Genomic DNA, 13,144 nt, shown 5'->3' with positions numbered 1-13,144 from the left:
CATTAAAATAATGTGTTCATTAATATAATATCAACAAGCATGAATTGACAGTAAACAATAGCAAGCTTATGAATTCATATTAACCTACATTATAGAATGCAGTAAAAAATTCAAGTTTATTGTTCATGTATTATCTAATATTAACAAATTGTACTGGTTTGTAAATGTTACTTGTTAATTTAGCCTCCAAGTTAACAGAAATGACCTAAAAACTATTATTTCATGGGGTCTTTAACATATTTCTCACATCCAAAATTTTCTAGTAGTTTAATATGAAGAGCTTTATTTAGAAAATAGTTTGAAAACGTAGTCAATTTCTGGTATGAATCAGATGACAGCTTAAAAATAGCTGAACAATCCCCAAATTTGCCCAACATTATAATAGGACTAGACATACACTATAAGGACAATTCATTATGCATTAGTGACTTTTATTGAGCTGATGGACACAATCTGAAAAGCAAGAAAAGGCCTGACAGAAGTTCTTCCTGTGGGGCAGAGTGTACATGCCTATACATTTTGTGAATCGGGCATTATTTTAATGAAATGAGTGTATTTCAAGTGGACTCGTGACAATGAAAATTCTGGCTATGATGTTTGTCTAGAGCTCAGTAGCTTTAGTGGCCTCAGTGAATGCTGGCAGTGGGTGGACGAAGGTTGGCATCCGTAGGGAAGGAGTGCAAGGGTGGCAGAGAGAGATGTACCTTGAGGCGCTTTAGGATTAGAGGGCTTATTGAGGGCATGTTGCGGACGGTGATGGGCAACATCTGCTGAGGTCACAAAGCACAGGTGGGCCACGGTGCACAAACCCACCAGGCCAACAAGTTCACCAGGAGGCCAAAGGAAGGAGAAGGGCCAGAAGGAGGAGAGGAGGGGAAGGGAAAAAAACAGAAAAACAAGTGAAAAAGTGAGGAAAAAGCAAGGCAAGGGCATAGAGAGAGAGAGAGAGAGAGAGAGAGAGAGATGAAGTACAAGAAGGGAAAGAGAGAACCAAAAGGATTCAGCATCACTGAACAGAGTCACGAGTTCATCAGAATGGAATTCTGTAGGTTTGCTAGTTTATTTAAAGATTTATGTTCAATAATACATAGATAAAATATTAACTGTACTTGTAAAGTCTATGCAATGGCATTGAATTAATACTGATTATCAACTGACAGTTCTATTAAAACATGTACATATGAAACATTATCATTATCGGTGATAATGTTTCTGTCTTCATTTCCACTGTGACGGCACCTGTGACTCTGCAGCGATGCTGTGTAGATCAGGCTGGATTCAGTCTTGCTACAAAGAGAGTTTCGCAACAGACTTACTGTAGCCTGTCCTCCAGCACAGGCGTTGACAATACGGCGCTTCTGTTGAGATGAGCAGCATTGCAAAGTACAGATTGAAGAGTTATTGACCCATAGATACACCACTAATAACTGATGTTACCTTAAATAAAACTTGCCTTTTTGGGAGGTGCCTGTATTTCATACCTTTATGCAATAGACTGCACATAAAATGCATTCAAAAGGACTAAAGACTATTAAAAATGTTTCAGCTTTGTTGGTTGAAATTTTTCAAAACAATAATACATTAAGTCTATTTCCAGGTTTAAATAAAAACAATTTTTTAATGTGGTTTTAGATTTTTGGACCATACTGTGCATGACAAATACACTTTTATTCACTTTTATTTAGAATGGTTTCCTTTTTATTATTATTATTATTATTATTATTACAATGTAAAATAGCTGTTGTCTACTGCAGTATATTTTAAAATCTAATTTATTCTGTGATGCAAAACTGAATTTCCAGAATCATATCTTTAGTGTCACTTTTGATCAATTTAATACATCGTTGAAAAACAAAATAATAAAAAAAAAATTACTGACCCAAAACCCTTGTACAGTAGTGTATATATAACACTCAAGTCATTTAAATACAAGATACTGGCTTGCTGAATATTAGTGTAAGAGGAAACAAATCACGAAACCAAATGCTTTTCAAGCTTATCTCCCTGAAGAAGGTTTTTCACCAATTTTACCAGAAAGTTACATTTTGTAGCTTACTCTATGCGTAAGGAGGCCAATCAAAATATGAAAAACACATGTTATTTATGTCTTTAAAAACTGGATGCATTTTTGATGCTGTATAAAGTTACAGTTGCATAATGTACCTTAAAATTATATACCACAACCATAAAAGTTCCCAGAGAAGGCCAAAGAAAAAGCAGCAGAACAGCTGTGTGGTAAGATGTGTCATTATAAATTCTCGCAGTGTTTTCAATCAGTTATAATAACAGGCACCTCTCTGCACCTCCAACAGTGCACGTGGATAAACTAGAGCACAGTTCTCAGCTATGTCTCTCTTTGCAGCAGGACTGTAACACACATATCACGGTATTAGGGATGAGGGACAGCGAACAGCCCACAAACCTTCAACATTAGAGCCTGACTGGAGCGTAAAGCTGCCAACGTTTTCACTGGGAGCCCCTGCTTAAAATTGCCCAACATACAAATATACGGACATAGATACAGATACATAAACACACACAAACACACACTCAAGTGATAATTCCCATTTTTGTTCCACCGCTGCAGGGTGCATCCTTTCAGTCTAGCGCAGTGACCTATGGGTTTAACCCTAACTGCAAAGAACCTATAGTACACAACCAGCCAAAAAGACCACCCTTATTGAGCAGCTTTCTAAATAGTCTACTGCCTCCCATGTGGCCTGGCCGACATGCACGAAAAACAGCTCTGTTTTGATTCTAATATAGCTGTATGATATACTTCATAAACTTACTTACACACAATAAAAACAGTAATTAAATACTTAGAAATAAGACTGTCAGCTTGTGTCCTGCTGCTATTAAGATTCTTTCTTTTTCAAGCTAAACACAGATTCAGAAGAAACATCCACTGCCAAGGCTATTTTTCTACTTTTATATTGCGTGCTGTTTTTAAGATTACATAATTGATAAAATAGCTTCAAAAGGCTAAAATTACTTTTAAATAAGCCAGGGCTGTTACCAAAACCCCTTTTCACCACATAAAAGACTTGGCCGCCTTTTACCGAAAGCCTTATCAAATCCAGTTCAGCAAGCTGTTGGTAAAATTGCCCTGTTTACACGAAACTGTGATTTAGCTGATCAAATTTGAGGCCCTGCCTTGGCATGTGCTCATGTGCTACCTAACCGAGACAACATCCAAGCTGTCAATCTACTGTTCCTGCCTTGTTTCCCATTATTTTAATGTCTTTAACTTAACCGCAACACATTATAAATGTCTTTTTAAGGGTAAACATGACCAATCACTTTGACTAATAGAAGAATATCACGGAAACTGGAATGAAAACATATGCTTAGGATTTTCCAGCACTCAACACCAGATAACCTACATTTTAAAACATAAATGAGCAGTGTTTATGATATCACAATATCAACTCAATAAGTTCAATAAAACATCGACTCACCCTGTGAGTGTAGTCGCCACATACACCCTGGAAAAAAGAATAAAAATCCATCACACACAGACACAGTCCTCTTAGGCCATTTCACAAATCATAAGAAAATTAGCTGCTATTTTAATGCATTTCATGCATGATTTTACCTTCTCTCCTTTTGGACCAGGTTCACCCTGAAAAATAAGATTTGAACAAAAACTTAAATCCCAATCCAAAATGTAATTCAGGCACAACCTTCCACTGCTATGTGAAAACTCCTGTGAAATGATGACTATATAATAATACATATTAAAGCAAATGCTTACTGGTACTCCTTTAGGACCACGAGGACCCTGGGAAAATAATCAGAATAATAATATGGAAGTGTTACTGGATTGTCCATGATTAACTTTTCCTGTTTACAAAACCTTTCAGCCATAACAAGCACAACAATTCCTTATAAAATATTTTCTCATGTTAGAAAAGGAAAAGTTCTAAAGCTGAAGCTAAATTTTGCTTGAGGATGCTTTAGTAGGTTACAAGTGTCTCTGTGTGCTTGTATGGAGGGCATCCGTGGCCCACAATGCATCATGCTCTATAAAAACATGTAACTCACAGCCTTAGAGCTGACAGACAGATTGATGGCATGCCTTCAGAGGAGCCATTATATTCATCCGGAAATACTAACAAATCATTTTCTGTAATACTACCATACACAAACAAAAGCAAACATAGAGAAATTGTCAATAACACATAAAAAATCCAGCTTAGGTTGTATTTGGGTAAGCTATGTATTACTTTAAAAGCTCAATGTGGCATGTTCAAAAGCTCAGCAGGGGCCAATCAGCTCTGATGCTGTCTTATAAAGGTGTCAATTCAAAAAGTGCTTTTCTTTTATAGTTTCTAAGCTTGCCGTTTATCACGATGCTATAAAAGAAAGAAGAGGCTGTATTGTATTTCACAAGGAATAGTTTAAAGTGCACAGCCTGGGAGCATAACGTCTCTGCCCATTGTCTTTCATCACGTAAAAGAAAGCTGTGGACTACATTTTTCAGATTGCAGTTTAAGAGGACAGAGCCAACCCAATGTGCTTGTTTTAATATCGCAGACGGTCAAAGTCATACAGATACTGACATAAAGTTGCTTTTGACAAACCTCCCTGAATGAAATAGGTAAGTGGCCTCTCTTCTCTCTCTCTCTCTCTCTCACACACACACACACACACATACATAGACACACACTACCGTTTAGTCACTCTACCTATAAATAAAACTACAAGTGTTGTTCTTGTGAATTTATATGGCCATGCTTATAGCCTAGATAAACATCACTGTAACAAGCCATCTTGAAACAAATGGCTCAACTGGTGAGTTTTGTAGACACTGACAAATTTCTCTTTATGATATATATTACTTTTTTACATATTTCACTTTATGACAGATGGTTTTTATTCCAACAGTATTTCATTAGCTAAAGCAAACATGACAGATCTCATTATGTATGTCCTTTTAAACTAAACGTATTTGGATTTGGATTTTAACACTTCAATTAATTCCAGCCAAGGTTATGTATTTTCTTAAGATCACATTCATTGGAAATTGTTTTTGCACTGCACCTCTAAAAACAGTTAACAATGGCTAAAAATGTTACAATGGAAATGAAATTGCTTACCATATCACCTTTTGGACCATTCTGTCCCTGTGAAGTAAAAAAAAAAAAAGGTTTGGCAAAGTAAAAATATCCATTCTCTTTAGTTAATCTTTTTAGGTAGCACAGTAAAAAACACTCCATTCTTCATATTCTTTTATTATGTCATGATTGCAACAATAGTGAATTTATTACAATAATTGGCATAATTATTATTACCATAATTATCCTCTTCATTGCCAAAATGACCGTCAATTATCAATTACTGCCAGATACTTTGGTACAAGGGTTCGGAGGTTCCAAACCTGTGCGAGTGTCAATTACTCAAACATTCGTAAGGAATAAAGCAAAACTCACAGGTTTCCCGTCCAAGCCAATGGGGCCCTGGAAAAAAAAAAGTGGAAGAACAGATTGGTGACACTGTGAAGGCACAAAAAAGCGCCAATTCTCCTGTCTAGACTAGCTAATATGGCAATGTTTATGGAAAAAATGTATTTCCTTGAAGGTCAGGCCAAAGCATGGTGAAGCATACTGACTCACTAGAAACACTGTATTTTAACAGTGTGTACCAAATGTGTCCAGAAAGCTCAGTGATCAGGCAGTGCAATAAACACCTTAAATGACTTTAACATCCTCTAGAATGCTCATAGAAAGAGTCCTAGGATCTTATCTTGAGTCATTTCCACATGCATCCATTAAATGAGGGCTACAGAAGCAGTTGCTAATTGATGGCTTTTATAAACTCACACATAAACTCTACACAAGTTTGTCGAATTGGCTTCAGACAAAAGTGACTTACCGGAAAGCCTGGAAATCCTCTAGTACCGGGTTGTCCCTGAGGGGAGACAGAAAGAAAAAAGAAGAGGAGTTATTTTCTATACAGAAAAAAAAACATGAGGATTATGTGAACTCGATGAAAGGAGGTCTGTGTTGAGAGACGCAGTATTGTTCCTCCAAACTCAGTTGTGTCGTAATTGAGGTTGAAGGACAGAAGCCTTCCTGCTCTGTAGGAAGCACTTTGTGTGGGACGAGGAGACAAAGACAAATAAAGCTCTGAAAACCGACTGAAATTCAACATGAGTAAGAACCAACTGAAAAGTTTCAGTACGTGAGAGCCAATGAGACAAGGCTAACAAATTAAATAAGTAAATGTCAGTAATGATTAGTGCTACATTCTCCTGTGAACAATACCTAGTTTGCTTTCCTGAAAAAAACTTTTGTAGCCCTTGGGAAAAGAGGAAGTCATTCAATATGCCTGGTAAAAAAAAAGGACTGCCTTGGATCGCCCTGAGAGAAATTACAAGGAAGAGGTGAACTGAGCTAATGAAGGGGATTGTGTGTCTGGGTCTCAGGTAGTTATTGGAACATGGTTGATTTTCTCTGCCTTGGGAACCTAAAGGTCTGGAGTAATGGAAGTAGCAGCATGTGCCCCCTCAGAATCACCCGAAACAGACCTGACAACATTCATTTTGTTGGCATGAAAGTGCAATAAAAAGTAATAGAAAACAAGCCTAGTCTACTTAAAAGAACCCCTATAAACCAAAAATCCACTATGGCCACAATGCATAACATTCTTCAGGAGAGATACAACATCAATTTCCTGACAACTGTCTGATCTTGGAAATTAAACCCATATTAAATATCGCTAAAAAAGTTCAGGACAGACAAAGTTTTTCAAAGTGTATGACAAATACAACAAAAGATAGATTCTTGGCAACCTAAGTAAGGGGTTTTCAAACCAGAAATGCCAATAGATCCAAAGAAAAAAAAAGTATTTTTTAGACCTGTCAAACTACATGCTTGTTTTTTGATGTACTTTCAGTTTTTAAGATATGAAACCATGTACCCTGCCTGATCAGCCAGGACAGTAACTGTAGATATAATGACAACTCAATACATCATCTAATGATCTCTCTTGTCTATTCTCTAACTGGCTCACTTATGTGTGAGAAAGAAACTCGTCATTTCCGCTGGCCTCTCCACACTTCTGCCTCAAATCAACCTCTGTGACCCTTCTGGAGGTGAGGACACAGCCTATGCTCTCAGCTCAGCTGCTGAAGAGATTCCATTCAATGAAACATCTCCCTGTCACCAGTTCTCTAGTCCTTATGTCCACTCCTGACACCTTAATAGAGGTAATGGGTCAGAGGTATAGAGAAATGTATAATCAGCAAGCAGAAAAACAGATGTATATACAGTCTGAAGCCCTCCCACAAGAGTGTGTTGGGATAAATGGGGAAACCACAGGCTATGCACAGCATAATCAGCAAGGAAATTGCACGTCTGATGGCGTAACATTGCGTTTTTGTCTTACTGAGTGGAATGTGTGGAAAGGGAAAGAGTGCCAGTTTGGGGACAAGCCCCATTTCACCTGATGGCTGACCACTCATTAACAAGATACAGCACAATCTGACCATCTAATGTCTGGATTATAATGACAAGGGCTGGGATGTTTTCTTTCCTTCTAGCTAATGAAGATGAGATTCCAAATGGGTGTCATTACGTGGGAGGGGCAGCCCCGAAATACTGATGAAGTGTAAGTGCTTCCATACAAGCTGCTGCGGGATTCCCGTCCTGTTTGTGCATATTAGAGATTGGGTCTTGATTAGCAGAGATTTGTTGGATTTGCTCCACATATATTAGTTTGCAGGATGACGCTGTATCCTGCTTATCTATCTTATGCCGTACTCATTTTGGGGTGGTGTGTAAGTTAAATACGGGAAGAAAAACAATAGAAGAAACTTTTGCCAAGAACCCCTGGAATCATAAAAAGATTGAGGCCAAAAATGGCTAAAATCTGCACTATGACCTGTATCTACTCTGGAGACCTGACATAACAAGGAGATGATGAAGATTTTTAGCAGTGACAGAGCAAACACTTACAGGAGGTCCTCGTGGGCCAATGATAGACAGACCTGGCTCTCCTGGCGCTCCCTACGGACAGATAGAGAGGTAGAAAGACAGTGAGGAGAGGAACTGACAGAAAAGAGACAGAATGATATCCACTAAACTGCACCTAGCACACAAAGCCAAACGTATAAGTGAATAAATTGTATCTGCAGAATCTGAAACACCCTGTAACATCTGTTTAACATAACTCTTTTGCTAAGCCGCCTCACAGAGAGCGCTTGCATGTGGCTCAGAGGTGAACATGGTATTTCGGTCTGTAAGTAAAATGTCAGCAGACCCTGGTTCTCATTTCAGAGTCGTAGTTTACGTCTTGACAGCAAGTTGAAAGGGGCAGGGAGCACTGCTGAGTAAACAGCATTCAGCCCAGCGGGCTGGTTATCTGGCGCAAACTAGGTGATTTGCACGGTGTCGGCCTGTCCGCAGTGCTGCACCAAACATCCAAGTGCAATCCCGCAACGCTCTGTGGTCAGACAGGAAAGCTCTCGGGTTTCCAGCACTTTCCCTAATTAGCTCTCTCATGTGAAACCCTATCAGGAAGACACCTTTGATGACCCAGCCATCCATCAAATTGTGGACAATTTTTAATTGTTCTGGTTCGATGCCCACTTCATCACGGGATAGAGATGTATTCGTTTTAGTTCATTTTTTTTTTTTTTGTTGCCTACAAAGGTTATGGAGAGTTGTGGAGAAGGAAAGGACTCAATCCAAGGTTTATGGTTACCCACATAATCTTGCAGAGATCTGTGCAACAGAACAACAGAAGATCTAGAAATATCCCTTTGAACAGGCTTGCATTACAAGCATTTGGCAGCTAGTAACAGGTACAGGACAAAGAGTCCTAATACAATCAGCCAAAGCAGGAGCAGATTCTGCTGATATTTAAGGATTGGACTTACTAATGAATGATACGATCTTCACAGATTTCATTTCATTCAGCAAGTAATCCTTTCTTTGTAAAGAATACCAAAGTCTCAAGTTATGCAGCTCTTGCAAAGTTCAACCAATCAATCATCAATGCGCCTGAATTCGGCTTGAACCTTCCAACACAACCAATTACCATTTAACTGTATTTATTTGCTTGAGAACTGAAGTGCTAAGGCTGCCAGTTTCAGGGCTCACATTCCAATTAATTTTGAGGGGGGTTGTTTCGATATCTAATGAAGTGAAGTTCTTCACCCAAAATTTGTTGGGTCAAGATTTAAAGCCCTGCTGGAAGGTAAAACATGACCACATTTAAAAAGAGGGGATAAAAAGTAACCCCTGAAACTACGAGGGAAGCCCACTGATTATTCTGGATGAGAATCTGGTGGGTCTTTCCAAGGTTGTATATCGTCTGCTTCTCTACTTGTCGACTTGGTGGTCACATCACTATTTATTTCCTTTCCAATTTCTTTAGAGCCCCAGTGTTTTGCTGGCAAGTGAGGGTAACCATCAAGAAGTTTCACCATTTTTCTGTGATGTTAAAGGATGAGGAACACGTTTCTCCTCACATTGCTTGCTCGGCCTCAGACATTACATATAATTCCAGCTTGATGGAGGGAGGCCGCAGAACTGCTGGCTTGTACAAACACTGAGCGCAGCTGCCAAAAGGGACTGGTTTAAGAATGGCTTAAACCACATTTGCCACAACAGGAACTGAAGCTCAATGCACTAAATCCAGAATAGAGTGCTCACTCATACCATATACAGGCTCAAGGACACATCCAGAGACTACGCAACTTTTAGATAGTTTTGGATGTGTCTTGAAGTGGTACGGTTTCATAAGCTGCTCTATGCCAAACATCTCCTTGTCTAGAGTGGGGAGTCTTAAAACTTCAGAGCGCTTCAAGAATAAACACAGGTAATCTAAGCAATGTGGGAAACGTCTTCCGAATGTGACCCCCAAGGCCTTTCAAAATGAAGCCAAAAGCCTTCCTGATATAAATCACAATACCTGCACACTTTGTGCAATAGGTTCGGCCACCCCCCCCCCTACAGCCGCATCAACACAGCCACCCACAGTGAGAGAGACAGAGTCTCAATTCTGCACATGCAGGCCGACATCCTGCACTTACCTTCTCCCCCAGGTTTCCCTTTAAGCCCTGGTCAGTCACAGCAGACACAGTCACATGCACAGTGAGAAGGAGAGAGACAGAGAGAGGAACCTGGGTTAGCGAGGTTCTGAGAGGACAAGGACATGCAGCAGCCTGAGACGGAGCGTTTGGAGGTCGGGAGAATGGGACACACTGATGTACTGGAGCATTTTGGGTTGTTGAGGGGTGGAGGCTACAGGGGAACTGAAGCACTGGAGTGTTACACTGCTAGCCTGTGGGGAGTAATGGATAGTAGATGAGGGGGCAGCTAACTTGTCTCACAGACAGACTGGTCAGTGGAGGAGGTGGGAGGGGGGAAGTATAAGCCATGAAAGGTGAAAAAACACTTCCTGTGAGAATGTAGAGCACAATGTAGCTTTACATTGGGTGAAATATGGAAAGCTCTGCTTGGGGCTCACAGTTCGAGCTGAACACTGCTGAAACCTGCTTTTAGGCAGGGATTGTTTTTCAAGAGAAAGCATTAGGGTGAGCTTAGAGTATGCAACCATACAAGGGTCAAGAGTCTGTAATGTCTCCTTTGAGGACAATGACGTTTTATCGGTTTCTTGCTGAAAATGTTTAATGAGGAGTAACTGTTTTGCTCCAGCGGGACATCTACATGACTATGCAGATTTTGGTCGATCCAGATTTCTTTCGCGACATATCATGCATTGCGCTAATCTGAAAAATGGCCAGTTCCAAATGCACAAATCATTTGAATTGAGGAGGTAAAACTGTCTGTGGTTTTCCAATCTGTTTCTCTCATTTTGAATATGTACGTATTGTCTCTCTGTGGATATATATAAGTGTTTCTTCCAAGATCTCCTCGAGGTTTGGCTGCACACTTTGACTTCTCAGCATGTTGAATGTAACTGATAAGCAAAAGGGCTTCTTTGAGGTCTATTTTCTATTTAAAGTTCAACAAGTAAAGTATTTTCACATGACTGAGCAGCCAAGACAAATTGAGTAATAAAGAGAGAGGGTTTCTCATCAAATGCAGACAGAAAGAACTCTGGTCTTCAGCCCTTGTTCAAATGTGATAGGGGGCCATGAAATATTTCAGAATTTACAGACAGACATTTAGTTAACTATCAATGGTGGTGATGAACTGGGAAACATTTTCTGGCTTAATAAATAATCTATAGTTTTTGGTTTATATTATATAGTTATGCTGAAAAGCTGAAACGCTGAAACGCTTCATTAAACTTTTGGAAGAAATTCATATGAAAGCTTGTGAATGCTATGTCAAATTGAAATAGGAGATGATACTAACCACTGATACTGGATTCTGTACATAAAGAAAACTTTACTCTTTATTTCAGTCTGACCTTATATTATCAATGTCACTTTTGGCAATAAATAAAGGTGTCGAAGGGTTACTGCTAGAAATGTCCAGTTATGTTGTCAATGGCATGACACTAAGCATTGATGACCAATTATTCAAGATTACAGACTAGCTGGTTGGGCTTAGTGCAAATCATTAAATCACTCACCATTCTTCCAGGAATGCCCATTGATCCTTTGTCTCCCTAGTGGTCAATGCAAAGTCAAGAAGGAAAATCAGGAACAATCAATCTGATGGACTGAATACAGTCTAGCTATGGCTATGAAGAGTTAGTAAAGTTAAGGTGACCAATGTGATTCTAACTAAATGTCTACATTACTAAGCATTCACCTAATGTACTGTTAAATTGAAAGGTGAAGATGCAGAAATGCCAAATACTGGCTTGAAGTCAGCTACTCAAGAATTTGAAGATGAAAAGACAGCAGGCATCACCAGTGGTTACATGATGTCAATGAAAGCGTGGGGTTAATGCAGCATATTTTGTATTAGGCCAATTTCATAATCAAGGTTCTTGCATAAGATGATGTTTGCTAGCTGACCATATGACAGATGATGAAATGACTGGAGGAGACAGCAGTGTGGAAGCATGACAGTTTGTTTCCTATTGGAAGGGTTTAAAGGAATAGTTCACTAAAAAAATGAAAATCCAGTCATCATTTATTCACCCATATGTCACTTTAAACCCACATGACTCCCTTTCTCCCTCTGAAAGGGAAAAAAAAGAGGATTTTCCATGCAGTTATAAAGGACAGAAGCTGAAACCTTCAAACTTGAAAAATGACAGAAAAGCTCCATTCACATGTAATGAACATTGGGATTAACAATTGGAATGTTCTCCTTTTAAGTTCCAGGGAAAGGTTTAGAAAGCCTTAAAGTCTTAAAAACAGCAGCATTTTCATATTCGGGTGAACTATCCCTTTAAAAACTATGAATCCCATTCTATCATAATCATAGCTATACTATTCCTACTTAAAGTTAGACCAATTTATTTCAATAAACGCGAAAATCTGAACATAATATGGAACATATGGAAATATGTGGGTAGACAACTGAGATCTTGATACAACAATTGTTCTTAAGGATTCACCATTTATTCTCCTGGACCTATGCATTTCCAAACATTTTGTGCTATTTAACACGGCTATAAACTGAAGTGACTTATTATGCAAGGCCATTCATTACTACAGCTGTTTTTATTTGCATTCCTAACGTTGCAGGTCAGTGTATTAGAAGGTCTGGGAGCGATGACAGCTCGCTGACGACTCACTCAAGTAACACGTAATGGAAAAGGGGGGCAGGTAAAGGGGTGGGATGGCTAAGCCCCCATAACTCATCAGAAGTCAACAAAACATTTGCTAAAACAATGAATGTGCTGTACCAAACTAGAGCTTGTGCGTAATTGTTTTACTAAGCTCTAAAACTATAGGTTTCCATATTAGAAGTGTTCATTTAGTTTGACCTTTAGAGTTAATTCACTGCCTGCTGCTGAATGTCCCAAGAGGAAAGTCTGAATCTGAATTCTCTTGGCTCTGTCCAAGGTGCTGATCTGAGATAACGTAATACTGCTTTATAACATTAATTAGTTGTCACAATAAGGCTTATACTGTACACTGTTTAAGAATTATGTTGATATATTATATATAAAATAGTTTAAAATAACTTATGTAATATCATTGCTATCCTCAAATTAAGTACGATACACAGTATAAGCCACACACTATAAGTCATACAGTACTGGC

The 13,144-nt window shown here is 38.9% G+C and overlaps 1 protein-coding gene across 24 annotated transcripts in view; it reads right to left on the bottom strand.

Moving 5' to 3' along the window:
- col13a1 (collagen, type XIII, alpha 1) overlaps nt 1-13,144 on the bottom strand; it is a 94,152-nt gene that overhangs the window by 32,855 nt on the left and 48,153 nt on the right. For 9 of the 24 annotated variants that reach the window (XM_026224418.1, XM_026224423.1, XM_026224420.1 and 6 more), the window contains exons 5-14: nt 11,554-11,589; nt 10,043-10,069; nt 7,962-8,012; nt 5,878-5,913; nt 5,436-5,462; nt 5,103-5,129; nt 3,758-3,784; nt 3,599-3,625; nt 3,462-3,488; nt 705-770 (exon numbers count right to left, since the gene is read on the bottom strand). In XM_026224418.1, the coding sequence (XP_026080203.1) occupies nt 705-770; nt 3,462-3,488; nt 3,599-3,625; nt 3,758-3,784; nt 5,103-5,129; nt 5,436-5,462; nt 5,878-5,913; nt 7,962-8,012; nt 10,043-10,069; nt 11,554-11,589 (351 nt within the window). Of the gene's footprint in view, nt 1-704; nt 771-1,316; nt 1,359-2,422; nt 2,480-3,461; nt 3,489-3,598; nt 3,626-3,757; nt 3,785-5,102; nt 5,130-5,435; nt 5,463-5,877; nt 5,914-7,961; nt 8,013-10,042; nt 10,070-11,553; nt 11,590-13,144 lie in introns of all 24 variants that reach the window. The other 15 variants (XM_026224425.1, XM_026224426.1, XM_026224440.1 and 12 more) reach the window with 8 other exon arrangements.

This window comes from Carassius auratus, chromosome 38 (assembly GCF_003368295.1).
Source record: "Carassius auratus strain Wakin chromosome 38, ASM336829v1, whole genome shotgun sequence".
Lineage (NCBI taxonomy): Eukaryota > Metazoa > Chordata > Actinopteri > Cypriniformes > Cyprinidae > Carassius > Carassius auratus.
Note: the sequence above shows the minus strand (reverse complement) of the source record. Positions and strands in the feature narration are given on the sequence as shown.